Raw genomic sequence first — 26,994 nt, forward strand, 5'->3', positions numbered from 1 at the left:
CCTTGTTTGTGGAGGAATTATTAGACAGAGTACAGCCTGTGTGTTGATGGGAGATGCAGAGGGAATGGAGGTTAACAGGGCTCTGCTATGCCAGCTCAAAAGCCTGTAGGAATACAGCATAGCCCCGTGAGGACACAACTGGCTGTATATAGAAGCAGAGACAAACGTCAAGTTTTAATCAGCTGTTGGGGAGCAAAGTGTGTGATAAGTGGCTGCGCGAAGAGCAGTACTTTAATTCAGTTGTTCTAAAGAGGACATCAGATTTTCAGTGGTTTTGCACAAAACAGACTGTAGTATACATCTTTGTTTATTGTTGAATGTTGTCACTGTTATAAAATGAACTGCAAGATTTTTAGAGCAGCTTAGTATTTTTCGATTACACAGCATTCTTTGTAGCATCATTCCAGAATAGCCGTCTTCAGTTTTGTTATTTAAAAAAGATTTTGAATGTTGAATGTTTAAAGTCACAAAAAGATGCATAAATATCATTATTTATGAAGTTATGTCTATGTAAGGAATGACTAGTCTTGCATCAATCTAGATCTAAAAAATATTTAATATAAAAGAATATAATTCAAATGCCATGGAACAACAGATAATATTGGCATTAGTTAAAATTGTAGTTATGTTTGCACCAATAAACTAGAATATGTAAAAGAATCAAATCCATCACCTTTAATTATTGAAAGTGGTAAAAAGCATCTTGCTGTTGTAGTTAGCTGTAGCGGGCATGTCTTTTTTAAACAAATGCTGAATTTCTTGATACCATGGTGATGAGCAGCATACAAGATCTTCCTGCAGAAAATATTTCATTCACAATTTTCAAACTGAATGGTTTCTATTCTTTGGGAGAATGGCGGCGTTTTCTGTTCATCCCATATTTCTTTATGTTTGTGTTGTCTACTGTGTCAAACTCTATTCTCATATATTTAATTATAACCCAGAGAGCTCTGCACTCTCCGATGTTTGTGTTAATCGGTCTAATGGCTGTCGTAGACTTGTTTATGCCAATATTTTTTGTACCAAATATGCTGCTCAGCTTTTTATTTGACTGGAATAAGATTTCACTTGTGGACTGTTTGATGCAAATATTTTTCATTCAGTATGTTGGTGCTTATCAATCTACTTTACTGATGTGGATGTCTCTGGATCGGTTCTTTGCTATATGCAGACCTCTTTCTTATCACAATTATACGCAAACATCCAATTTTCTAAAGTTTATTATTGTTCCAGTAATTAGAAATATACTCTTAAATGTTGCAGTGGTTTCTTTGGCTGGAAAGTTGCATTTTTGTATGAAGAATGAGATAGATCACTGTTTTTGTGAACACATGGGATTGGTCCAGCTAGCATGTGGAGATACTTCAACTAATAACTTACTAGGGCTTGCAACTGCTCTTCTAATAGCAACTACAGATTTTGTTTTTATTACTGCATCTTATGTAATGATATTTGCTTCTGTAATGAAATCAGGCAAGTCCAGCATGAAGGCCATCAACACTTGTATTACACATATAATCGTCATCACATTTAGTTTAGTATTTGCCTTGACAGCTTTTTTGTCATATAGAATTAGAAATGATTTTTCTCCAAACAGCCGTATTTTCATTAGTACAATGTACGTACTTTTTCCAAGTTGTTTCAATCCAGTTATTTATGGAATAAGAACAAAAGAAATAAGGCAGCAGTTTCTTAAATTCTTTAACCATGTGAAAATTTTACCACATTAACCCAGTGATGTAGGCTGCAGCATTGTTATTCAAACCTGTTCAGTAGCCACATTAAAAAAATGTGGCTATTGAACCTTTTGACAGCTATCATTATTATTATTGTTATTGTTATCATTTTTATTGATTCTATTTTGATAAAGATGATCATGTTTTTAAGTGTTTTTTACTTTCATTAGTATATCAGTGACTTTACATAAATGTAGTGTATATTAGCTGAAAATTCAAATTAGAAATAAAATATTTAATTGTTCAGCAAATTTCAGCCACAGTCCTGTCTCAGACAATCATTCATTTGAATGTAACTCTGTTGAAGTAAAAGGAAACGTGAATTGCCTCTCTATATAGACAGGGCTTTTTCAGTCTTTACATCTTTGAGTGTGCTTTGAACATTAATTAAAAAACAGAACAAAGCTGAGAGAATTTAAAATTACATACAATATTACATAATTATACAATATGTCAAATTACGATAATAGAAAGTAATTTTGCTTTAAAATATGCAGAAGTGTGTTTGTCTGTAGTCTGTCTGTAGGAGAACTTATTTCACTTTGATAATCAACAAAGCATAATTTGTCTAAACATTTGCATACATTTGAGTACCATTTAAAGGTCTGGAAACCCTTACTATATTAATATGTACATTTCAATATTTAAAAAAATAGACATGAAAGTATATTTGTACATGTTATTCAGCATTTCATAATTTCTTTGGGAATAAATAATATGCCAGATTTACCCTTTTATTTAAATTTTATATATATTTTTTTTATTTTCTAAATGATGATATTGTAAAAATTCTGTGTTGACATTTGATCACTGATTTTTCAAATTTTGAGTATTAAGTTTATAAAATATTTTTTATAAAAATTATAATATATATTGTAGAAGTTTAACATTATATTATAGTGTTTTTATACATGTACATTTGCAACAAAATTGGTATCATATTATTGAAAACATTAAAAATATAAACAATTGAATGTATGAGTTAAATATGATAAAATTGCACAAATGTTAATGAACAGTTATTCTTTATTGTTGAATTAATCATTTTGGGGAAAAAACATTGTGGCATGTGCATAACACTCAGTACATAGTAAGACCACCTTTGGCTTGAATTGCATCCTCCAAATATTGTTTGTAGCCAGCTAACAGTCTTTTTATCTGATTTTGGGAAACTTCTAGTTCAGAAATATACATAGATTGTCTTGAGTTTTTTCCACAGTTTGTCAATAATATTTAAGTCTGGGAATTGTGGAGTCCATTTTAAAACCTTAAGCTGTTGTTTCTAACTAACTAATTCAAGTTGAATTTTGATAATATTTCAGATCGTTGTTTATTGTGATAATGACATATATAATACAGCACTAGACACATTACACAGCAGTACATTCCTTCATGTCCAACCTCCTTTCTTCTTCAGTTTCTTCATTGACTGTAGGATACCAGCTTTAATGATTTTGTTTATCTTCAAGCTATCCTCTTAATATTTCCTATGGCCCTGAGTGCCACACAACTCCAAAGCATTAAAGATATCTTTGGTTATTGTACTCAATGACTTTAATTTTTGTTTAATTTGCCTCCAGGTTATCTAAATATATCTAAATGCTATCTAAATTTTGCCTTGCCTATTTCAGACTTTTGACTTTTGTGATAAGGCCATAGGCAAATATTCTTTCTGATGACTCCAGTAGATGTTAATGCAATAACAATGCACAGTGGGACATTACTATCCCCGTACCAGCCAAATCTTCCTGCCAATCTTTGCCAGTGATGCAGCAGTTTTGCTTTGCATACCTCACCAGTCCATGAGCAGTTCTATCTGAGAATTTTCTTGGTCTTCCAGATCTTGTCCTGATTTTAACAGTTCTCCTTAATTTCCATTTCCTAATGGCATTTCTGACAGTGGAAACTGTAAGCAGGAAGTGTTTATCTGTGTTTAGATATTTTCACTTGCTTTGTAAGATTCCAATATCTTCAGATTCTCAGTCAACCATTTAGATCAGGCCATGACACCTTCATGAAAAGTTTTAAAGGGTCACAAAATTTATTGCACTCTAGAATTGTCAATATCAACTTAAGGCCTAATGTGTCTAATAAGCTCTGAGAAAAATGTCACTAGTGGATCAACTGAAAGGGTGTCCAAACTTATGCATACACCATAGTTTATGTTTTAATATTTTGCAATATGTTCAATTCATATAAACAATAATTGTGCAGACATGTCGTATTTAAGTTATTGTTTCATTCAGAGGAGGTGCTAACATCAAAATTACTGATATCTTGGTTAGAACAGTATAGTTAGAAGAACATAGGCTTGGTTCCTGACTTTTTGGATCACAAATGCTTACTTCCCAGATGAGTGGCTGTACATACCATTTTCTTGAATATGTAAGACTTTTGCACAGCACCATGTAGTGCCAAATATTGGTACCCTGGTAAACATGAGCAAAATGGGCTATAATAAACATTATTTATTCTTTTAATATTTCATTCAAAATATTAACAAAAATCAAACCGTCATTTGAAGTACAATGATTGGTAGAAAAAAACTAGATCACATTGTGAAATAAGTTGTGCCACAATTGTTGGAGCCCTTTCATTTTATAATAACAGTGATTCTGATTACTTCTTTTGCAAAGAAATAATCAGACTCACTTTATTTCACCAAGTAGTTTACACATACAAGGAATTTGCCTTGGTGAGTGCACACACGCATGACGTGTAACATACTAAACAAACCAGACAGGCAAACAGACTGTTAACAAGTATTTAACTGAGGAAAAATAAAATAAAAATACAATAAATAGAATAAAGAGTAAAGAATAGTTAATAATGCAGAGCCATGGAGAGGAGCTAAAGAGAAGTCTGACTATCTGTACGTATGCAGATAAAAATACCTATACATAAGAAGGTCTAATGACATATGTTATAAAACTGTTACTATAAATGAACTATTATTACCATTACAGAGTATCACAGCATGATAAGAATATTTGCAGAAAATGAACACTTGTATGGTTGTGCATATACCATTATGTCAAAGAGGAGTTACTGTAATACAGTTGGTTTCATTTCAGTTTAAATGAGCATGTCTGGTTTTGATGGCCATAAAGCTTCTACCAGAGGGAAGTGTCTAGAAGAGAACAGTTCTGAGAGTCCGAGGGTCTGAGGTGTGTTTTTCTAGCTGCACCTGCTTTCTCTTGTTTGCCAAGAAATCTATGATCCACCAGCAGAAGGGATCTGGCACATACAGCTGAGACCTGCAGCAGCTCTGGCAATAAAGGAAGCTGAAGTCAAATAGAACTCTAACATAGCTTCCAGGGCTGTCCAGATGCTGTAGCATGAAGTGCAGGGTCAAATTGGCGTCGTTGACAGATCTTTTAGCTCTGTACACAAATCGCAGGGGATCCAACAGTGGGTTTGTTATGGCCTTCAGGTGGGCTAGGACCAGGCATTCAAAGACCTTTATGACTACAGAGGTCAGGGCTACTGGCCTGTAGTCATTTAGCCCAGTAATATTATTTTTTTTTTTTTGAGACTGGAATGATGGTAGATGTTTTGAAGCATGAGGGAACAGAGCAAAGTTCCAGTGATTTGTTGAAGGCATTGGTGAAGATTGGCACTAGCAGTGTTTTAGGGTGGATGGAGAGAGACTGTCTGGCCCCGGAGCTTTCTTTCACTTTCTATCTGCTGAACAGCCTGTTAACATCCTGCTCGTTCATAGTAAAATGAGTGGGGGGGACAGAGGTGAGAGAGCCAGGGTGGAGGAGGAGGGCAGGGGACTGGCAGAGAGAGGCTGATGATTGTCCTTTGTATTTTCAAATCTGCAGTAAAACTCCATCAGAGCATTGGTGAGTTGCCTGTCGTTCAGGAGAAGGGGAGTTTTTCTCATCTTGTAGTTGGTGATTTCTTTGAAGACTTTCCAAACTGAGCTTTGGTCATTAGCAGCAATGCAGCTTTTCAGCTTTTTTATATTTTGCTGCCTTAATCCCTTTCTCCAGCTTGTATTTGGGCTCTTTGTAGAGAATTCTGTCCCCACTCCTGAATGCTGCCTCATTATCCCTCTGAAGCTGTCTGAGTTCACCTGAAAACCATGGTTTGTTGTTGCTGTATTTCACCCATGCTATAGTTGAAATGCAACTTTCCTCACAGACATTGTTGTATGATGTATCAGTGTCTGTATATTTATTTAGGCTGTCTGTCACTTCTTCAAAAACAGTCCAGTTTGAGGATTCAAAGCAGCCCTGTAGCTTATCAATGTCCACCATTTTAAATCTCCACCTGTCCACCTCTTCACTGTTGTGATGACAGGCTTGTTGGTTTTGAGTTTCTGCCTGTACATTAGGATGAGGTGAACGAAACTATGGAATGGAAAAAGGCTTGATAGGCATTTTTAACAGTGGTCTAAGAATGATACAAAATGTTCCCTTTTCTTGTGGCTGTCTGTACTTTTATTAAATTCGTGCTCTTAAAGTCTTCCAGAATAATGAGCAGTGAGTCAGGATTTCCTCTTTCTACTTTTATTATCTTAACAGCCAGCAGTTTCTGTGAATCATGTGTGTGTCCAGTAGATTGTGAACAGCGACCAGAATAAGAGAAGAAAACTCTCTGGGAGAGTAGAACTGTAAGGCATTGATGAAAAGTGACTCTAGAAAAGGAATGCTTAATTTTAACAGTACCACAATGTCTTTACATCAGCGTTAATATAGAAGCAGACTGCTTCTCCCTTGGTCTTGCCACTGAGCTCCACGTCTCTGTCTGCTTTGGGCAGCTGGAAGCTGGGGAGGTGAAGCACACTGTCTAGCTTAGAAACCCAGGTCTCCATGAAGCAGAGGGCAGATGTGGTTAGTAAGTTCTTTTTGTTGAGCAGAAGCAGTTCTTCCAATTTGTTGTGTAGAAATCACAGACGGTAAAGATATATGGGACCCACGCATATCTTTTTGGATTTTAAAAATCTCTGAGGGTTTTCAATAAACCCCAGAATAATATCAAGAGAAAAAGTCCCTGAGAAACAGTCACTGTTCCCTGTTTCAACTGACCGAGTGTGACATACAATCGACAACATTAACAAACAAAATCAAGCACAAAATGTGCAAGGCTTTCACCATGGCTGCCAACCTTGGCGCTGTCATGAGCCCAAGCTTGTGATGCTCCTAAGCTCTGAGTCTTCCTCTTTTTTAAAACTGGAGAACACATGACAAGGGATGTAAGACTATTCTTCCATACAAAATACCTCCAGAATGTTCTGATGCAAAAGTCCACACTTGTGCACCCTCCCATTCAGTTCATCCCACAAGTTTCTGTCGAGTTTAGTTCAGAGGACCGGGATTGTCCTGGCAAAACCTTGATTCTGTGGTCATTGAACCATTTTTGTGTTGACAGAGAAAGACATCTTTGCTTATAATGTTCTACTTAAGCGGCAATTGCACTCAGAATCCCTAAAGATATCATATGACAAAGCTTGAGTAGCCTCGCAGATGAAAAAAAAAAAAAGCATATTTATTAGAAATTGAGCACAAAAACCTTTTCCCCGCCTTTGCTCTGCCTCTTAGAGCTCTGGTCTTATAGCTGAAAACAAAGGAAGCCAGCAGTCAGAAATTGTTTGAATCACAAGGAGAGACAGAGAGAGAGAGAGATAACATGACCATGAAGAAGAACAAGCCCTCTCCAAAAGAAAAGCACTTTAATCTGCAGATTTATTTTTGTTTCATGTTGTATTTGTTCAGTTCATTTTGTTTTCATCCACTTGGTAATCTTGAAGTGTCATGAACTGCTAGACTGTGTTGACATGTTGAATAGCTACATCTAGCTGCATTTGTTTAAATAGCATTCATTTTGAAGGTCTAATTGGCAACAATAGGTCATTGTGACATCTGTGAGTTTAAGAATTAGAAAATTAATTTAAAAATGTATGTTTCTTAATCATATCACCTAGAGAAAGCATGTACAAAGAGAAAAGCAAAGGCCCTAAAACTGAACCTTGAGGAACTCCACAAGACATGCCAAATCTTTTTGATGAATGATTCCCCATTGAAAACAGGAGCTGCCTATTACCTAAATATGAATTAACCATTCTAAAACTGTGCCCGTGAGGCTGACCCAGTATTTAAGACCGTGAATTAAAATCTTGTCGTCTATGGTAGCAAAAGCTGCACTAAGATCTAATTAAACACAAATAGAAGGATTTTGTGCATCAGCACTGAGCCTGAGGCCATTCACAACACGAACCAATGCTGTCTTAGTACTATGGTTAGAATGAAAAGCTGACAAATTTCTCATATAACTTGTTTGGTGTTGGATATGCATTTTATTGTTTGAAAACAACTTTTTCCAAGACTTTAATGAAAAAGGCAGGTTTGAAATTGGTCTAAAATTATTTATTATGGAAGGATCCATTCTACTTTATTAGCAGAGGCTTCACCAAGGCAGTTTTAAAAGCATCTGGAAAAACAGTTGTAATCTCCTGATAATTGATAACAGAGAAAGAGGTATAATTATTGGGGTTTTTACTGTGCATGTTTTCCTTTGATTTATTAATTGCACAGGGTTTCATGACTCTAATAATGTTATTGGAGCAAGTTCTCCACTCACAGCTAGCAGAAGCTTTAGTCTTAAGATAACAGAGAGAGCAGGGAATGGTAAATGGAGGAGGCATTATCTGTATCATAAAAAGCACTTACCTGCCTGTTGTTTATACTACTTACCAGTCAGGTCCGGTGCAGTACCTTCTCTATATTCTCAGAAAAGATCCCACAGCGGCTCGGGTGTAGTCCGCCCCTGCAGTAGAAGGCCGGTCGCTCTCAGAAAGCACTCCAGTTGCTCAAGTAGCCGATGCTGTTGTTCTTACACCAGTCTCGGAACTAGCAGTTCAATGCATCGAGCCTGCTGAACACCTCGATTCCTCTCCAGTTGGTGGGCAGCAGTCCCAAGATGATGACCCTGGCCTCTGTTCTCTTCTTAATGGTGTCTAGAAGTAATACAAAATGCTTCTAGAGGACTTCACTCTGACGGGATGAGATGTCGTTCACCCCTGCATGAATGACCATGGTGCTTACATCCCCATGTGTGCTTAGAGCAGCGGAAAATCGCTTGGAAATATCTAAGACCTGGGCACCTGGAAAACAAGAGATAGCAGCATTACCTCTAGAGCCAGCTACTTTTAGATGTCTCACCATGGAGTCTCCAATTATAAGAACACTCTCCTGAGACTTTATCCGAGGCACTGAAGCAGGCAGAGAGCTGAGGGCTTTGCACCCATTACAGGAGGTGAAATCCAGTGGAGGTGGGATTGGTGAAGACATTCTCTTTCCCCAGCCATGCTGGCGTTCCCAGCCCTGCTCCAGTGTGGGTGTGATGATGGGCAATCCCGGTGTTAGACATGGATGCAGCACTTCATCTGGCGGAACTTCATCCATGCTTTCTGCTTGTGGGGCTCGTTCTTCTGCTTCAGGAAAGCCCTGATCCAACTGCTGCAGCTCTTTGCTCAGCATCCAGAGCTCGCATTCAGTGGCAGCCACCATTTTCTCAGCACCACAGAAAGAAGTAAAGGTTAGTTTAAAAACATGTAAATAAAGATATTCAGAAACAGAGGCACTTTGTTTCACCATGTATGGAACTCATACAAGGAATTTGTCTTAGTGAGTGCAAACTTATTTTTCAGTTTAACTAAAGGACAAATGAAATAAGTAGAATGAATTTGATAAAGAATTATAAATAAAGAATGTTAAAGAAAGTAGATATAAAATAGTGTGAGACCCTGGAATGACTTGAGTGAAAGGAGAACAGCAGAGGCAGGACATGCATAGCTGTACTTTTTATTAAACAAACAAACAAAAAAAATGTAACTCTTGATCTTTCCACTCTAAACACAAAAGGTTTCAGTCTTCTAAGACTTTTCTTGCTTTTGTGCCTTGTAGCTCCTCTTTTTCTAGTCTCTCAAGACCTACTGATTGAAACAGAGGCATATTAGTAACTGCACTCAGGTGGACATCATCACTAATCAGTCTGCTGTCCTTCCAGAACCAGCTCCCCACCCCACAGATGGCACTTGGCCATGATCCCCCTGCCACATACTCCCACAGCCCACTCATTTTTGGCAGCTGTCCAGCCATAAGCTGACACCACCCACCACCTCAAAGAGTCCTTGCCATGTGCTAAGTAATTTAGAGCTCGATATTGACAGAAAAAGTAGTACTTTAACTCTCTGTGCAAATTCCCACAGCAAGTGGCCCTGTTGTACATGCAGCTCTGTTAATCTTGCATCTGGAGCAAACTTTCTGATATAATAATTCAAAACGGGAGAACCCCATGGAGGATGTGGGGCATCTCACACAGCAAACAGGGGTTCTAGCCACTTATCCCAATTCCTAGGATCCTTGTGCAAAAACTTAAAAACAATCATATTTTTCAGGGCCTGATTAGGGTCAGGGTCAACTAGCCCATGCGTTTGTGGATGGTAAACACTGGTATGAATCGACTTAATCCCTAGCAATTTGTATTGTTTGTGTGAAGTGCGCAACATAAAGATTGTGTCCTGGTCATTCAGGAGATCACAAGGAAGAGTGCCTCCACAACACTGCATGCTGAGATATTGTGAAAAGGCACAGCTTCCAGGTAACGTGTTGCATAGTCCTCTAAGACCAGTATAAAGTGATACCCCTGTGCACTCCGGTCTAAAGGCCTGACAAGGCCCATACCAATTCTGTTCAAGGGAACCTAAATCAAGGGAAGGGAGCACAGTGTTGTGTTTGGGATGGCTGGTGGGTTTACTAGTTGACATTCGTGGCAAGATGCTAGGGGTGGAAATCTCTAGGCAGCTCACAATTCAATTCGATTACGATTCAGAGGGCTACAATGCGATTATAAAATGATTATCGATGCATCTTGATGCATCTTTTTTCTATACAGGATTTCTTTTTTTCTCACTGTGTGAGGACTTGGTACTTTTAAAGCCATTTTTTAAGAAGTCCATGATGAATTTACTTGCAATATCTATTATTAATAAATCAAACGGAAGCGATGTGCCAAGTGAACTGGAAGGCTCTCATTCACTACTCTTGTTTGGAGCACATAAGCCACTGGCTGCCACTCACCTGTGATAAAATGTGCTGTTACGGTGACATAAGATCCTGTGGCAATGGATGTCCATGCAGCAGATTACAGCTATTCTACCCATTTTTTTCAGTATAGAATAGAAGCCCTATTCCAGTGGTCATCAGGTGGAAGGCAGGAAACACCCTGGACAGGTCGCCAGTCCATCACAGTGGATAAGAAAACAGTATTACAGAAACATCCTAACTTTTTAAAATATCCCAATTTTTCTCTTACCTTTAAGACAACCCCAGAAGTGCTTTAACTTTTGCTTAAAGTTTCCATTTATACCTTTAAACATTTAGTTGGAAATAGAACCTGTTGTTTATAGGCAGCTGTGATAGAAAAACTTTAGCATACTAAGGTATCTAGCATAATGGCTTTACATTTATTCATCATACTAAACAATGACTACAAAAGTAAAATGGTTGAAAGACTTTTGGTGGACCCAAACAATGTGTTGCTTATCAGCAACTACCGTCTTTTACAGGCCATAATACTGCAGTTAGCTGAGCAGTTGTGGCCAGATTTGGAACAACCAACGAGGCATCATGGGGCTCTTCAGGTTGTGGTGCAGGTAACTAATGCACTAATTTTTAAAGCAAAGTTGTTTATACAGTGCAGATTTCTCAGCCAGCTATGTCATGAAATCTTAGAGTGGTAGCAACTTCAATCAGTAATTTGGCTCCTACGTATATTCAGGTATCAAGGTATATCTTAAAGCCTTTCCTGATGACTCCTGTTACCAATGAACAAACACTAGCAGAAATGCAGTAAGACCAACAGAAGACTAAATTTGTAGCTACCACTAATAAATCTTAGATTTATTGTTATTCAGAAGTTTCTGTCAATGTTATTGTTTAATTTATTTATTGTATCCGTTGTGATTTAATGTTTTATTATTTACTTGATATTTGCAATCAAGGTATTACCGGACACATAAAAAATGTAAGGGCGTCTCTGGAAGAGCACATATTTAAGAAATTTTAAGACATTGAACTATAAATTAAATAAATTGAATAAATTAAACATTATTTGAATAAATGACATCTTAGAACAGGCATGTCAAACTGGGGACCTTCAGGGCCAAAGTGCTGCAGAGATTAGCATTTACCCTCATCTAACTCTCTGAATTCAGTTCATGAAGTATTTGCTAATTAGCTGATCAGCTGAATCAGTTGTGTTCAGTGATGCAGTGTGCTGACGTCTACTGTGTTTTGGCCTGCAAGGACTGGATCCTGACACATGTGGCTTAGAATACTACAGGTCCGAAATGAATGAGAGTTCTTTGTAACTTTTAGGTGGCGGTACCATGACACAAGTAACAATATTGCCTAGAGAAGGTTGTGTTATTCGTTAAAGCAACGGCAGTCCTACATAACATGTGCCGAATGGCAAATCGCCTGGACCACAGGGTGGACGCAGCAGAAGGCAACATAGAGGATGATGCAAGACCACAACTGGAGGGACCTAACCCAGGGCTCAGCTTGAGAAAAAAGCTCATTCAACAATTTTTACAGATTAGAAAAAATAAGGGTAGTAGGCCAAAATTATAAATCACACAGGGACATAAAATAAGTAAATACGTGTTTAATTGATGTGCGCTATATGGACGAAAGTACTGGGACACCTACACATTATACCTACCAGAGCTGTTATGACATCCCATTCTAAATCCATTGGCATTAATATGGAGTTGGTCCCCTCTTTGCAGCTATAACAGCTTCTACTCTTCTGGGAGGGCTTTCTAAAAGATTTTGGAGTGAGTCTGTGGGATTTTTCGCCCTTTCATCCAGAAGAGCATTTGCGAGGTCAGACACCGATGTTGGACGGGAGGGCCTGGCTCACAATCTTCTTTCTAGCTCCTTTCAAAGTGTTTGATGGGGTTGAGATCAGGGCTCTGTGTGGGTCAGTCAAGTTCTTTCACACCAAACTCACCCAGCCATGCCTTTATGGACCTTGCCTTGCTTTTTCAGTCATGCTGGAACAGAAAAGGGCCATCCCCAAACTGTTACCACAAAATTGGAAGCATACCAAGACATTTTGGACAATTGAATGGTTCCAATTTTGTGGGAACAGTTTGGGGAAGGCCTTTTTCTGTTACAGCATAAGCATCAAGATTTCCCTTGACTGAAACTAAGGGGCATAGGCCAACCCCTGAACAACAACCCCATTGCATTATCCCTCCTCCACCAAACTTTACAGTTGGCACAATGCAGTCAGGCAGGTAATGTTCTCCCGGGATTCGCCAAACCCTGACTTTCCTCTGCTCCAGCGTCCAGTGGCAGCATGCTTTACACCAACACTACCCATTTTCCTTATTTCACTCGCTTGTACAGCAGCTTTTTTTTTTTCATTTCACTTTTAAGATGGACGAATTTGGACATTTTTTTGAACATCTTCTTCTCTATTACTCATTTTTCTATTCAGCTTGTCGAGGCACATGTCAACCCCTGCAGCTCAGATTAAGCAAATATGACCAAGCAATTACTAATTCTAGTATACACATTTTTGACACACACACGTGAAGTTTGTGAATTACATAGTGCATAAACTTGGAAGACAATCTGAGAGAATGCCCTCATGATTACACAAATCTACAGAATATGAGCATACAGTTTGGGAGACAAACCAAATTCTCATAGAAAACCTTTATATGCTTTTACTATATATCAATCTTTTAAACTCAAACTTGTGTTTTAAAAGCTTTGTTTGTGGAGGAATTATTAGACAGAGTACAGCATGTGTGTTGATGGGAGATGCAGAGGGAATGGAGGTTAACAGGGCTCTGCTATACCAGCTCAAAAGCCTGTAGGAATACAGCATAGCCCCGTGAGGACACAACTGGCTGTATATAGAAGCAGAGACAAACGTCAAGTTTTAATCAGCTGTTGGGGAGCAAAATGCGTGATAAGTGGCTGCGCGAAGAGCAGTACTTTAATTCAGTTGTTCTAAAGAGGACTTTTAGTGGTTTTGCACAAAACAGACTGTAGTATACATCTTTGTTTATTGTTGAATGTTGTCACTGTTATAAAATGAACTGCAAGATTTTTAGAGCAGCTTAGTATTTTTCGATTACACAGCATTCTTTGTAGCATCATTCCAGAATAGCCGTCTTCAGTTTTGTTATTTAAAAAGATTTTGAATGTTGAATGTTTTAAGTCACAAAAAGATGCATAAATATCATTATTTATGAAGTTATGTCTATGTAAGGAATGACTAGTCTTGCATCAATCTAGATCTAAAAAATATTTAATATAAAAGAATATAATTCAAATGCCATGGAACAACAGATAATATTGGCATTAGTTAAAATTGTAGTTATGTTTGCACCAATAAACTAGAATATGTAAAAGAATCAAATCCATCACCTTTAATTATTGAAAGTGGTAAAAAGCATCTTGCTGTTGTAGTTAGCTGTAGTGAGCATGTCTTTTTGAAACAAATGCTGAATTTTTTGATACCATGGTGATGAGCAGCATACAAGATCTTCCTGCAGAAAATATTTCATTCACAATTTTCAAACTGAATGGTTTCTATTCTTTGGGAGAATGGCGGCGTTTTCTGTTCATCCCATATTTCTTTATGTTTGTATTGTCTACTGTGTCAAACTCTATTCTCATATATTTAATTATAACCCAGAGAGCTCTGCACTCTCCGATGTTTGTATTAATCGGTCTAATGGCTGTTGTAGACTTGTTTATGCCAATATTTTTTGTACCAAATATGCTGCTCAGCTTTTTATTTGACTGGAATAAGATTTCACTTGTGGACTGTTTAATACAAATATTTTTCATTCAGTATGTTGGTGCTTATCAATCTACTTTACTGATGTGGATGTCTCTGGATCGGTTCTTTGCTATATGCAGACCTCTTTCTTATCACAATTATATGCAAACATCCAATTTTCTAAAGTTCATTATTGTTCCAGTAATTAGAAATACACTGTTAAATATCACAATGGTTTCTTTGGCTGGAAAGTTGCATTTTTGTATGAAGAATGAGATAGATCACTGTTTTTGTGAACACATGGGATTGGTCCAGCTAGCATGTGGAGATACTTCAACTAATAACTTACTAGGGCTTGCATCTGCTTTTCTAGTATCAACTACAGATTTTCTTTTCATTACTGCATCTTATGTAATGATATTTGCTTCTGTAATGAAATCAGGCAAGTCCAGCATGAAGGCCATCAACACTTGTATTACACATATAATCGTCATCACATTTAGTTTAATATTTGCCTTGACAGCTTTTTTGTCGTATAGAATTAGAAATAATTTTTCTCCAAACAGCCGTATTTTCATTAGTACAATGTACGCACTTTTTCCAAGCTGTTTCAATCCAGTTATTTATGGAATAAGAACAAAAGAAATAAGGCAGCAGTTTTTAAAATTCTTTAACCATGTGAAAGTCTTACCACAGTAATTCAGTGATGTACGCTGTAACATTGTTAATTAAACCTGTTAAGTAGCTGCATGTTAAAAAATACAATAAAGACTACATGAATACCTAGTATTGTGCACTGTGTTTTGTGAATATATATTTTTTCCATTTTGTACAGCATGTAGACTGTAACTGCTGCTGGTTTCCACTCATTCAGTTTTGTGTGCTTAGTTCCATGTTGGATTAGAAAAAAAGTGAATAACATATTATTATTATTATTATTATTATTATTATTATTATTATAGACATAATGAGCTGTGTTAGTGTTACTGGTATTAGTGACTTTTCTGATAACTGAAAAATCAGAAATTTGTTTAAAATGTATTTGTTTAAATCCATAAGTTAAAGCGCAAACTAATTGTAGAGGCAAACATTTCCTACATAAAGATATCTCACCCTAATATGCAATAATTCAAATTATGTTAAATTTCATCAACAAGGCTGTGCTGACAATTTATTCATTTGAATGTAACACGGCTGTTAAGAAAGGAAAAATGAAAGACTGATTGCAAATTCACTCTCTATATAGACAGGGACTTTTATTCTTAACATATTTGAGTGTATAATGAAGTAAATTCTATCATGGCAAACCCAAGAACAAAAAGTCTGTTTGACATTCACAAATTCATATAAATGAATATCCTTGATGTACAGTGTTGTATAAATGTCTGAGACCACCCTTTCTTTTGATTAACCTCTTATGCTCCAAGGTATATTTTGGTTTGTCCATCTGAATTTACATGACCAAATCTTAAGGCAAATTATTCAGTAACTGCATGAAATGAATGTAAATCTTAATTTTATTTATTTATTTACATATTTTTTGTAAAAGCTCCCCTCAAATTAACAGAAAATGTGTTTTATGATCATACACAAACACATTGCTATGTACTTACAATTTACTGCTGAAAGCCAAATATCTTAGACGCTCTTTGTATTATTTTATAAAAATAATTTTTACAGAGCAGATCACTGAAGAGACACCATCTGTTTATAGTTTATAGCCCAGATTTGTGGAAAAATGGGTCAACTTTCAGTAGACAAAAATCTATTATAAGGGTTTAAAATTACATTAGCCATCTATTTGACTGGAAAGAAGACGGTTACAGTTCTCATATGACACTCACTTTTTGAATGTAGCTTATGAAATATGAAAGTTGTGAAGAATATGACGAAGTGTGTTTTGGAACCACCGGTGGTTCCAAGGAGAGTAAGAGGCTACTTTCCAGTCATCACAGCCATTATGTATAAGGTATTAATTTTCAGGAGATAAATGGAAAAAAAATCTGCAGAATTCTGTGGAAAAACTCAAAGCAAGTCCCCTGAAAACAATAAAAACAAACATACATGATGGACACACTACATAATGAAAGATTTTATATCTTCCTTTTGCAGTCTCTGTGTAAACTAAAAGAGCGAATTTTGCAGATTACTTTAGATCTGTGGTGTTAATGAATGGCCCCAGCTTGCATCCCCTGAGCTTTGAGGAGGAAAAAGAATTGACTTTTGATATTCTAAATATTTGAGGACATATTTTGTCATTGATATTCTAAATATTTGAGGTTAGATGATTAGCTAAAACCGGTATGGTAGTTGCTGTCTTTTACTGAGACACTGAGTGACTGACCAGATGTGTTCTTGATACTCATTATTAAAACATGCGTGCATCAGCATATCCCAAGACATATAGTACGTAGTGCTAATTAAATTAAGTAAAGTCATTATCTTCTGATGTTCGGCTTGCAAATGTAACCTGTTGATAATTAAATTAATCTGTTGTGCCTGTTCGTGCAAATATGTCTTAGTGCTTTTTGAATTTTGGAGCTTAGCACGTGTGCAAAGTGAGTGCAGATGTATCACATGAGATCATTTTTAGAGATTTTATTTGTGATGCTACACAGAGCAGAGCTGATAACATTGTAATATTGTACAACGCCATTTCCAAAAAAAGTTGGAACGCTGTGCAGAATGTAAATAAAAAGAGAATACAATGATATGCAAATCATGTAAACCACATTTTTAAAGGAGAATACTACAAATTTAATGCCAAAAAAGTTGTTTACCACTGTGTTTCATCAACCCTTTTTTAAACAAAACTCTGTAAGTGTTTTTTCTTCTTTGTTGTATTTTTCATTTTATAATGCACCAAATGCAGGTCTGGACTGCAGACAAGCCGGTTTAGCACCCAGACTCTTTTTCTACAGAGCAATGCTGTTGTAATACATGCAGAATATGGTTTGACATTGTCTTGCTGAAATAATCCAGGCCTTCCCTGAAAAAGACATTGTCTGGATGGCAGCATATGTTGCCAAAACATGTATTAAACATTCAGCTTTAATGGTGCCTTCACAGATGTGCAGGTCACCCATGCCATGTGCACTAATGCACCCTTATACCGTCATGAATACTGGCTTTTGCACTGTGCACTAATAACAAGCTGAGTGGTCTTTAGCCCAGAGGACACAGTGAACATGAATTTCAAGTGTTGATTTGGCAGACCACAGGACACTTCCACTTCTGCTCAGTCCATTTTAAATGAGGTCAGGCCCAGAGAAGGTAGTGGTGTTTCTGGATCCTGTTTATGTTTGGTTTCTTTTTTGCGTTTTACAGTTTTAACTTGCATTTATGGATGCAGGGGCAAACTGTTTTCACAGACAGTGGTTTTCAGAAGTGTTCCTGAGCCCATACAGTGATTTCCACTAGAGAATCATTGTACTATAGTCTTTGTACTATTTTCAATGAAATATAGGGTTTAATTGATTTGCACATCATTGCATTTTGTTTTTATTTTTAATTTTGCATGGTGTCCCAACTTTTTTAGAAAATGGGGTTGTATAAAGACAACATATCAAATGTTGAAACTGAGAAATTTTATGTTTTTTTTTTGAATATTTGCTCATTTTGAATTCGATACCAATAACACATTCCAAAAAAGTTGGGATGGAGGCAACAAAGGACTGGTAAAGCTGTGTAATGCTAAAAAAAGAAAACCCAGTGGTTGATCTGCAACAGGTCATGGTTTAAAAAGCATCCCAGAGAGGTTGAGTCTTTCAGAGGTAAAGATGAGGAGAGGTTCACCACTCTGTGAAAGACTGCATGATCAAATAGTGCAACAATTCAAGAATAACGTTTTTCAACATAAAATAGCAAAGAACTGCTTTTCATCCTCTACAGTGTATATCATTAACAGATTCAGAGAATCTGGAGAAATCTCTGTATGTAAGGGACAAGGCCAAAAACTAATATTTGCTGGCTATGATCTTTGGGCCTTCAGGCGGCATTGCATTAAAAACAGACATGATTCTGTAGCGGAAATCATTGTATGGGCTCAACATTTCTGAAAAACACTATGAAAACAGTTTGTCGCTGCAAGAATGAGAAAATATATCACTTTTGAAACTACAGCAGTCGGTCTCCTCAGTTCCCAAACGCTTACAGAGTGTTGTTAAAAGAAGAGGTGATGAAACACAGTGGTAAACATGTCCCCATCCCAACTTTTTTGGAATGTGTTGTTGGCATCAAATTCAAAATGGGCACATATATTTGGAAAAAAAAACAATACAATTTCACAGTCCCAACTTTTTTGGCATTCAATTCAAAATGGGCATATATTTTTCAAAAAACAATAACATTTCTCAGTTTCAACATTTGATATATTGTCTTTGTAGAGTTTTCCTTTAAAAATATGATTTACATGATTTACACATCATTGCATTCTATTTTTATTTACATTCTGCACAGTGTCCCAACTTTTTTGGAAATGGGGTTGCATTTACTTTTAAAATAGCCACTGCTATTTTATATAAAATGCTATATGCTATAGAAAAATGTTAGTTAAAGCAATCACACTGTAAACAAATTTTAATATTTCAGTCAGTAAAGAAAAATTAGATTTTTTTTTTTTTTTATTGGAGTTTTGCATGTTCCATGTCACTCCTTTAACCCAGCCTAGTCCATCCCTAGGATCAGGATCAGATTCTAAGTGTTCAGAGGATGGTGTGCTGCTTGTGGAAAACGTACCTCAAAAGTTAAAACGATGACCAGGCACAACTACCAGAGACATCCTTTCAGGTGATGGGCAGGTTTTAAAAGAACAAGGTGTACAGGATGTTGACCCCACTCATAGGTGGTAAATACTTAAGCAATTGTTTTTGAGTATTATTGAAACTGAGTACTTACACTTGTACTCACTCAGATTTTCATGAAGAAGAAGGTACTTTTTATCCTTGCATTTTCATTTAGAAATGTGCTTCAAAGTACTTCAAAGTTTCTCCTTTTCTCTTGCCAATCACTTGTGTTTCTCTGTGTATTAATGTATTTTTATTTAAACATTCAACCAAATTCATATCTAAATTGACATTCATATTTTAGTGCCCTAAAATGAAGCTGCCCTATCTTAACTGTGTTAATTTGTCTTTCTGAGAGAAGGAGTACCACCAATTAGTCACTGCATCACACACCACTGCGTTACACCTCATTAAAAATAAAACTTCTAATTTGTTTATTGAAACATTCACTTCTCAATTAACATATACTTGTTTATACTTCATTATGTTTAAATGTAGATGCTTGTGTACTTTCAGTCACTTTAGGTCCATATTTCCACTGTTATATAAGTAAAAAGTTGATACAGTACTGATACTATTACTTATCCACAATTTTTCTGTACTTTTTCCACCACTGCTTATATCTGACAATCAGGCTTCTGAAACTATAATGTTCTGAATCTTCCTGTTGCTGCCCTCTGCAGGAGTAGAAGCGTAAATGCAGGACAGTATTTCTAATCTTCATCATACACCTAATTTAGTCCTGATTATGACCACCATATGTCCCGCAACTGTTTTGCAAATTAGCTAGTTTGAGTACAAGAAGCAGTAAAAGAGATCGAGTGCCTTTGTAGTAAATGAATAATCAAGGATGCTTACCCTTGTGCAGGGGAGAAATGTAACCAAGTGGTGATGAAATATCATTATTTGAGCCCATACACATGTTGGTAGCACATTTGGTGCCTTTAAGATGTGCAGGTGCCATGCTCATGCAGAAAGAGTGTATTTTTAACAAAGCCTAACTTTACTCCTGTGATCTGCCACTTGTAAACCACAGGAAAGAGGATAACATTTATTTAAGCACATATACCCCTGATAATGTCATAATATTCTTCAGTAAATGGATGCAGAGGCCACTTTCACTGTTTAATATATTGATGTATTGTCTTTGAAAGGTTACAAGAATTCATGGTTGAACTTACTCTCACATGGAGAAGAATGTAAAATATTGAAGTACTGTTGATGCTGAAGAAATATGAATATGTCCTTTTCTCAAACTTTTGCTCATGCTTTCCTTGTTTGTGGAAGAAACGTCATATTAGACAAAGTACAGCATGTGTATAAATGGGAGGTGCAGAGGCATTAGAGATTAAGGCCAGCTCAGAAGCCTGTAGGAATACAGCATAGCCCCATGAGAACAATTGGCTTTATATAGAAGTAGAGACAAATGTCAAGTTTTAATCAGCTGTTGGGGAGCAAAATAGAATATGTGATACGTGACTGCCCAAACAGCAATATTTAAATTCTTTAGCATTTCTGAAAGAAGATTATATTTTTTTAGTGCATTTGCACAGACCGTAGTACATAAATATTCTTGTATAAAAATGAATGTTATTGCTTGAACTGCAAGATTTTGCAGTTTACAGTGTTTTTCTAACATTTTCAAATTCTAATATCCTCACTTTAATCTAGATATAAAAAATAGATTGTTTCATATAAAAGAGAATAATGCAAAAGTTATGTAATGACAGGTGATACTGTCATTGCCATTTGGCTAGCATTATAGTAGCTGTTGCACCAAAAAACCGAGTGAATCAAATCCATCATCTGCAATTGTTGGCAGCAGTAAAAGAAATCTTGCTGTTGTAGTTACCTGTAGTGAGCATGGTTTTTAAAACATAAATGCTGACTGTACCATGGTGATGAGAATCATGCAAGATCTTCCTGCAGAAAATATTTCATTTGCAATTTTCAAACTGAATGGCTTCTATTCTTTGGGAGAATGGCGGCGCTTTCTATTCCTCCCATATTTCTTTATGCTTTTATTGTCTACCACCTCCAACTCCATCTTGATATTTTTAATTATCACCCAGAGAGCTCTGCACTCTCCGATGTTTGTTTTAATTGGTCTAATGGCTGTCGTAGACTTGTTTATGCCAATATTTTTTGTACCAAATATGCTTCTCAGCTTTTTATTTGACTGGAATGTGATTTCACTTGTTGGCTGTTTAATACAAATATTCTGTGTTCAGTATGTCGGTTCATATCGGTCTACTTTGCTGCTGTGGATGGCTCTGGATCGGTTCTTTGCTATATGCAGACCTCTTTCTTATCATAATTATATGCAAATGTCCAACTTTCTACAGTTCATTATTCTTCCAGTAATTAGAAATACACTCTTAAACGTTTCAGTGGTTTCTTTGGCTGGAAAGTTGCATTTTTGTACGAAGAATGAGATAGATCACTGTTTTTGTGAACACATGGGATTGGTCCAGCTAGCATGTGGAGATACTTCTATTAATAATTTAGTTGGACTTGCAACTGCTCTTCTAATACCAACTACAGATTTTGTTTTTATTACTATATCTTATGTGATGATATTTGCTTCTGTAATGAAATCAGGCAAGTCCAGCATGAAGGCCATCAACACTTGTATTACACATATAATCGTCATCACATTTAGTTTAGTATTTACCTTGATGGCTTTTTTGTCATATAGAATTAGAAATGATTTTTCTCCAAACAGCCGTATTTTCATTAGTACAATGTATGTACTTTTTCCAAGTTGTTTCAATCCAGTTATTTATGGAATAAGAACAAAAGAAATAAGGCAGCAGTTTTTAAAATTCTTTAACCATGTGAAAGTCTTACCACATTAATTTAGTGATGTAGGCTGCAGTTATTCAAACCTGTTCAGTAGCCACATGTTTAAAAAACACTTACCATAATTCTACAAAAATATCTGTTAATTGTTTCCTTATGTTTAGATTCTGTGAATGGCAGATTGCCCTGCAAATATATAGCATATGGTATAGTATGTGGTCAAATTAATGAAAAAAATACATATATATATTTTGCTGTGTGTTATGTCTCCCTTATGTTTATATCAGTGTTAATGTTTTCCACTTTATACTACGTGTTGAGTAACTCACTAGTGGTGCTTTCCTCTCACTGATTTTTGTGTGCTTTGGTCATATTATTTCTTTAGTTTGTTGAGCTGTATTCTTTTAAGCAACATTAATTAAGAAAAATAATAGATTAACAAACTATTTTATTAATAGTAATCATTTATTATTATTATTATTATTATTATTATAGTTTGTGAACATGTAATTATACAATTATTGTTATAGATGACATGATCATATGTTTGAGCAATGTTAGTGTTCACTTGCATTAGTATCTTCACTGATAACAAAGTTAAAAAAAAAAAATCAAGAAACAGTATTACTATGTGTTTAAATCCGTAAATTAAAACCCTAACAACTTCTAGGTAATTACCTTATGTTAACATTACTTTTAACATTATTTGCACCAAGTTGTTTTTACTAGTAAGCTTCTAATTTCACAGTACATCAGCTGGCAAGCTAATTGGTCCGCTAATTTTATGTAAACAAAGTTAGGATTGCTAAATTAGGAATGTTTATTTAAGACTATTTATAAGATTCATATGTATAAATGTTTGGACCTGCTCGTATACACACAATTACTTAGCAAATCTTTTCCTTAAACATAAACAAAATTAGACTGAAAATAAATAAACATGCCATGGCAGTGTTCAGTCCAACAGACAATTAAAATACAAATAGGACACATCAAATTAGTTGCTAACATTCAAAACATTAGCTTGAGGCTTTAGAGGAAACAAATATTCTCTCTGCTTTTATTTTCACACTTTTTACAAGGTGTAGATTTAGGGGAGTGTCTACACCCCCAAAGGGATGTTTAGGGGAGTGCTCCCTCCCAAAAAATCCTGCTTAGAGTCCCCAAAATACTAGAGCCGGCCGTACTATAAACAAAGACACAAATGAAATACTAAATGTGAATTCACTCTCTTATAGATGGGTACTGTTTTATTCTTAGCACACTTGAGTGAGCAGTAAGTTTTATTCTTAACACATTTCAGTGTGCAGTAAATTATATAATGGCGGTAAAAGTAAATTATATAATGACAAACCCAAAAACAAAAAATACACTTTGTTTTTATGTTTATAAATTAAAATAAAATGAATGATGAATATCTTATATATACAGTACTGTGCAAAAGTCAACGCCTACTATTTAATTTTATTTAATTTCCAGTCAATACAGCCATTATGTACAACTCATTTTTCAAACATTTTCCAGAGGGTATTGCATGATGTACAGTACTGTTAAAAAATATAAGTAGAAAAGACCACCATTTATTTAGTTTCCAGCCACCTCAGCCATTAAGTACAGTCATAAGATAAATGGAAAAATACCCTTGCAGATTTCTTTGAAAATCTGAAAGCAAGTCTCCTGAATAAATAGAATATGTAATAAATAGTAATATTGAAGAGTAGACACAAGTTATACCCCTCCCCAATGAAAGACTGTGCTAAAATGGCCAGCACAATTGCAGCTTTCTTTATATAAAAAATCATGTATAATTGCCACAAAAAAAATAGTATTGAAATACAATAATATTGTTTAGAAATGTCCCTGGCATGTTAGGGAAGAATGTCCTTGATAGGCTTCATGGCCTCTTTGCAGGCATGAATGGGGTCTATATGATGGATCAACTTAAACTTCACACTGCAAGCACAAGCCTACATTGTGTCCTAACTAAGATGGTGAAGGATGCCAAGTGCTGATTTAGGCGTCACCAGTCGCTAGCTTCAGTTACCAGACTACTGGTAGCCAGTGTTCTGACATGCTTAGAAAGGTACCAGTGAGACTGCTTAAGTTGAGCAAAGAGCCTGTTCTGCTGTGCAGGGCAAGCCACTGAAGGTACTGCCTAAAAAGTTGGTGGAATTTGAAGAGGCAGCTGAGGAGCTGCCTCAGGACACTAGAGCAGGAGACCATATCTGGATCAAAGGGCACTGGCCATTGTCTGTTTCGGTGCAAGTTGACCTTCACTGATTCACTCCAACACAGATACATAGGCTGAACCACCTTCTCGAGACTCACTGTGCTGAATTTTTATGGCAGTGACTACAGGTACACCACCACAGTGGCACACTGTGTATTAACTGCACACCTTATCAAGCAGCATCATTGAAGCGTTCCAGTAATTCAAGCAATGTGTGCATGACCTGGTCACACAAGGTGTTCTGGAGAAGAGCTGCAGTCCATGTGTGTCACCAGCAGTGATTGTGATGAAGGATATGTCAGTGTACTTTTGCTGTGATTTTAGAAGCTTGAAGAGTGTGACCCAGAAAGACACCAACACACTTCCTAGGGTGGAGGAGACACTAGATGCTTTAGATCTCTTCTCTTCACTGGACCTAACTGCCAGGTACTTCCAAGTGGCAGCTGATGAGCAAGACCAGGAGAAGACCAGGGCTCTGTAATTCCCTGGCAATATTTCAGCGCTTAATGGAGGGGGTCCTCAGAGATCTGATGTTTCACATGTTGTTAGTTTATTTGGATGATATTCTCATGTTCTACATCTTTCAAAGTCACATGAAGGGTTGGACCTGGTATTTGGGCACCTTAGAAAACATGGTCCCAAGCTGACCAGGTGGGTAGGGTAAGCTTTTAGCCTACCACAGCTGTCCAAACCTTTACTCTGCTTCCACTTTCTGGCACACTGTTTTCAAGGCTTCCTTTCCCAGCCAGCAGCGTCCTGCAGTTCCACAGTCCAAAGGCCTCAAGTCTTGAAACAGCTCCAACGGTCTATCATTCATTGCAGTTTTCACTGTCAAGGGTCTGGTGATCATAGTCATGTTCACCTCTTTAGCACCTCTTTAGCCAGCTAATGGCTAATGAGAATTCTATGCCTTCCAGTGAGGAGGTGGGAGAGAGAGGGGAACGAACTGTGGAGAAGGACAGTTGTCCCATTCTAAACAGACTGTGGCACACAGTGCCCAGCTTGAGTAGAACACTCCACCACACTGCACCCCCTATCAAGATAGCCATGAGAGTAAAAGTAGAAAGGACACCCTTAAAAAAAAACAGCCAAAATAGATGCTCTCACCAGCATTTTTGAGTCAATGTGGCAGCTGAAACAGGGCAAATCAGGGTGTTCAAAATGTGTCAAACAAGGCACATAATAGTGACTTGTTCGTCACAGTCAGTAGCAGCCTTGCTTGACACAGGCGCCCAGGTAAGCATCATTAACTGGAATTGGAGTGACATATACCCAGTTACGACACCCGACTGTAAATATTGACACTATCCCATTTGAAGTGTGGGTGGCTATTACTGTCAACCTTCCTGGTACAAAAGAACCTAGATTGTCTATTAATATTTCTTTCTTAGTGAGTCACCTACCACTTGACAGGCCATTGTTGGGGTTCAATGTGCTAGAAGAACTAATTTAAGGCCAGCCAGAGCATTAGTCAACCTAATGCTATGCTATTGGTGCTGTTTCAATCACCAGTACTGAAGCCAGAACTGAATTTTGTGCATACCAGAACAATGGGCATATTCATCAGTGCCAAAACCATTGCTCAAAGAAAGTTAAGGAGTATATCCAGGATCTTTTGGCAAAGGAGTGGATAGTTACATCCAAGTCTATACTCAGCTCCCATCGTCTATGTCCATAAGAAGGACTGAACACTTCGCCTCTGTGTTGACTATCAACTTCTCAACCAGAAGATAATCCCAGACAGGCACCCACTGCCTCAAATTGGGGATGTCATTAATGCACTTGGTGGCTACACATGGTTCAGTATTTTGGATTAAGTAAAGGTATATCATCAGGGCTTCAGTGCTGAGAGCTCCAGACACTACATTGTTTCCATCACGCCCTGGGGTCTTTACGAATGGGTCTGAATCCCATTCAGGCTATCGAACATGCTAGCAGTGTTCCAGCGGAGTATGAAGGGGAAGTTAGATACCCTCAGAAATAAGTGCTGATCCTTTAATATGTCAAGTCCCTTGATGGGCATGTGGAAGGGGTCTGAAAAGTCTTCAAGGCGGTCCAGCTCCATGGAGTAAAGCTTACACCAGAAAAGTGTAATATCTTCCTGCGAGAGGTCAGGTATGTGGGTTGCCTGGTATCTGCTGATGGGGTGAGGATAAACCCCAAGAATTTGGATGCCGAGCTGTGCCTAAAGAACAAAATGCCACAGTCTGTTGCTGATGTAAGGAGACTTGGGGGGGGTTCTTAGCTATTACTGATCCTATATACAGAACTTTTCAAAGATAACCAGACCCCTCTACCAGCTGCCTCAAGGTAAGGCTGGGGTATCACAAATCCAGCCAGCCATGAAGAAGACCAAAGGCCCACAATTTGCCTCTAATACCCCTGTAGAGTGGACAAGCGAGCACAAGGTAGCACTAGAATGACTTCTTGGCATGCTGGTGACACCTCCAGTGTTGGCTTGTCCTGACTTCAGCTTACCCTTCATACCACATATTTACACATCAGAGGAGGGTCTTGGGGCTGTCCTGTACCAGCATCAGGGTGGGGAGCTGAGGGTGACATAGGTGATATTGTTTCTTGATACAGACCTGGGAAGGCAAACATTCATGCAGACACATTGTCATGC

General features: G+C 37.1%; 3 protein-coding genes across 3 annotated transcripts; all 3 read left to right on the forward strand.

Annotated features, from left to right (window-relative positions):
- The first annotated feature begins 767 nt into the window (after positions 1-767).
- Positions 768-1,730, forward strand: LOC118827598 (olfactory receptor 52K1-like). Its single transcript, XM_036599024.1, has one exon. The coding sequence runs from the start codon at positions 768-770 to the stop codon at positions 1,728-1,730; it is 963 nt and encodes a 320-aa protein (XP_036454917.1).
- Positions 1,731-14,288: 12,558 nt separating this feature from the next.
- On the forward strand, positions 14,289-15,251 carry LOC118827606 (olfactory receptor 52K1-like). Its single transcript, XM_036599035.1, has one exon. It carries the CDS (start codon positions 14,289-14,291, stop codon positions 15,249-15,251), a length of 963 nt encoding a protein of 320 aa, XP_036454928.1.
- Positions 15,252-21,231: 5,980 nt separating this feature from the next.
- Positions 21,232-24,849, forward strand: LOC118826099 (olfactory receptor 52K1-like). The gene is made up of 4 exons (XM_036596989.1): positions 21,232-22,086; positions 22,855-22,866; positions 24,272-24,387; positions 24,693-24,849. The coding sequence occupies exons 1-4, from the start codon at positions 21,232-21,234 to the stop codon at positions 24,847-24,849; spliced, it is 1,140 nt and encodes a 379-aa protein (XP_036452882.1).
- The last annotated feature ends 2,145 nt before the right edge of the window (positions 24,850-26,994 follow it).

Source organism: Colossoma macropomum, unplaced genomic scaffold (genome assembly GCF_904425465.1).
Source record: "Colossoma macropomum unplaced genomic scaffold, Colossoma_macropomum, whole genome shotgun sequence".
NCBI lineage: Eukaryota > Metazoa > Chordata > Actinopteri > Characiformes > Serrasalmidae > Colossoma > Colossoma macropomum.

Coding starts and splice junctions, on each gene's coding strand:
- LOC118827598 (XM_036599024.1), top strand. CDS start 768: ATGGTGATGAGCAGCATACAAGATCTTCCTGCAGAAAATATTTCATTC.
- LOC118827606 (XM_036599035.1), top strand. CDS start 14,289: ATGGTGATGAGCAGCATACAAGATCTTCCTGCAGAAAATATTTCATTC.
- LOC118826099 (XM_036596989.1), top strand. CDS start 21,232: ATGGTGATGAGAATCATGCAAGATCTTCCTGCAGAAAATATTTCATTT. Junction 24,388..24,692: donor ATCAAAGGGCACTGGCCATT/GTCTGTTTCGGT, acceptor CTGTGATTTTAG/AAGCTTGAAGAGTGTGACCC.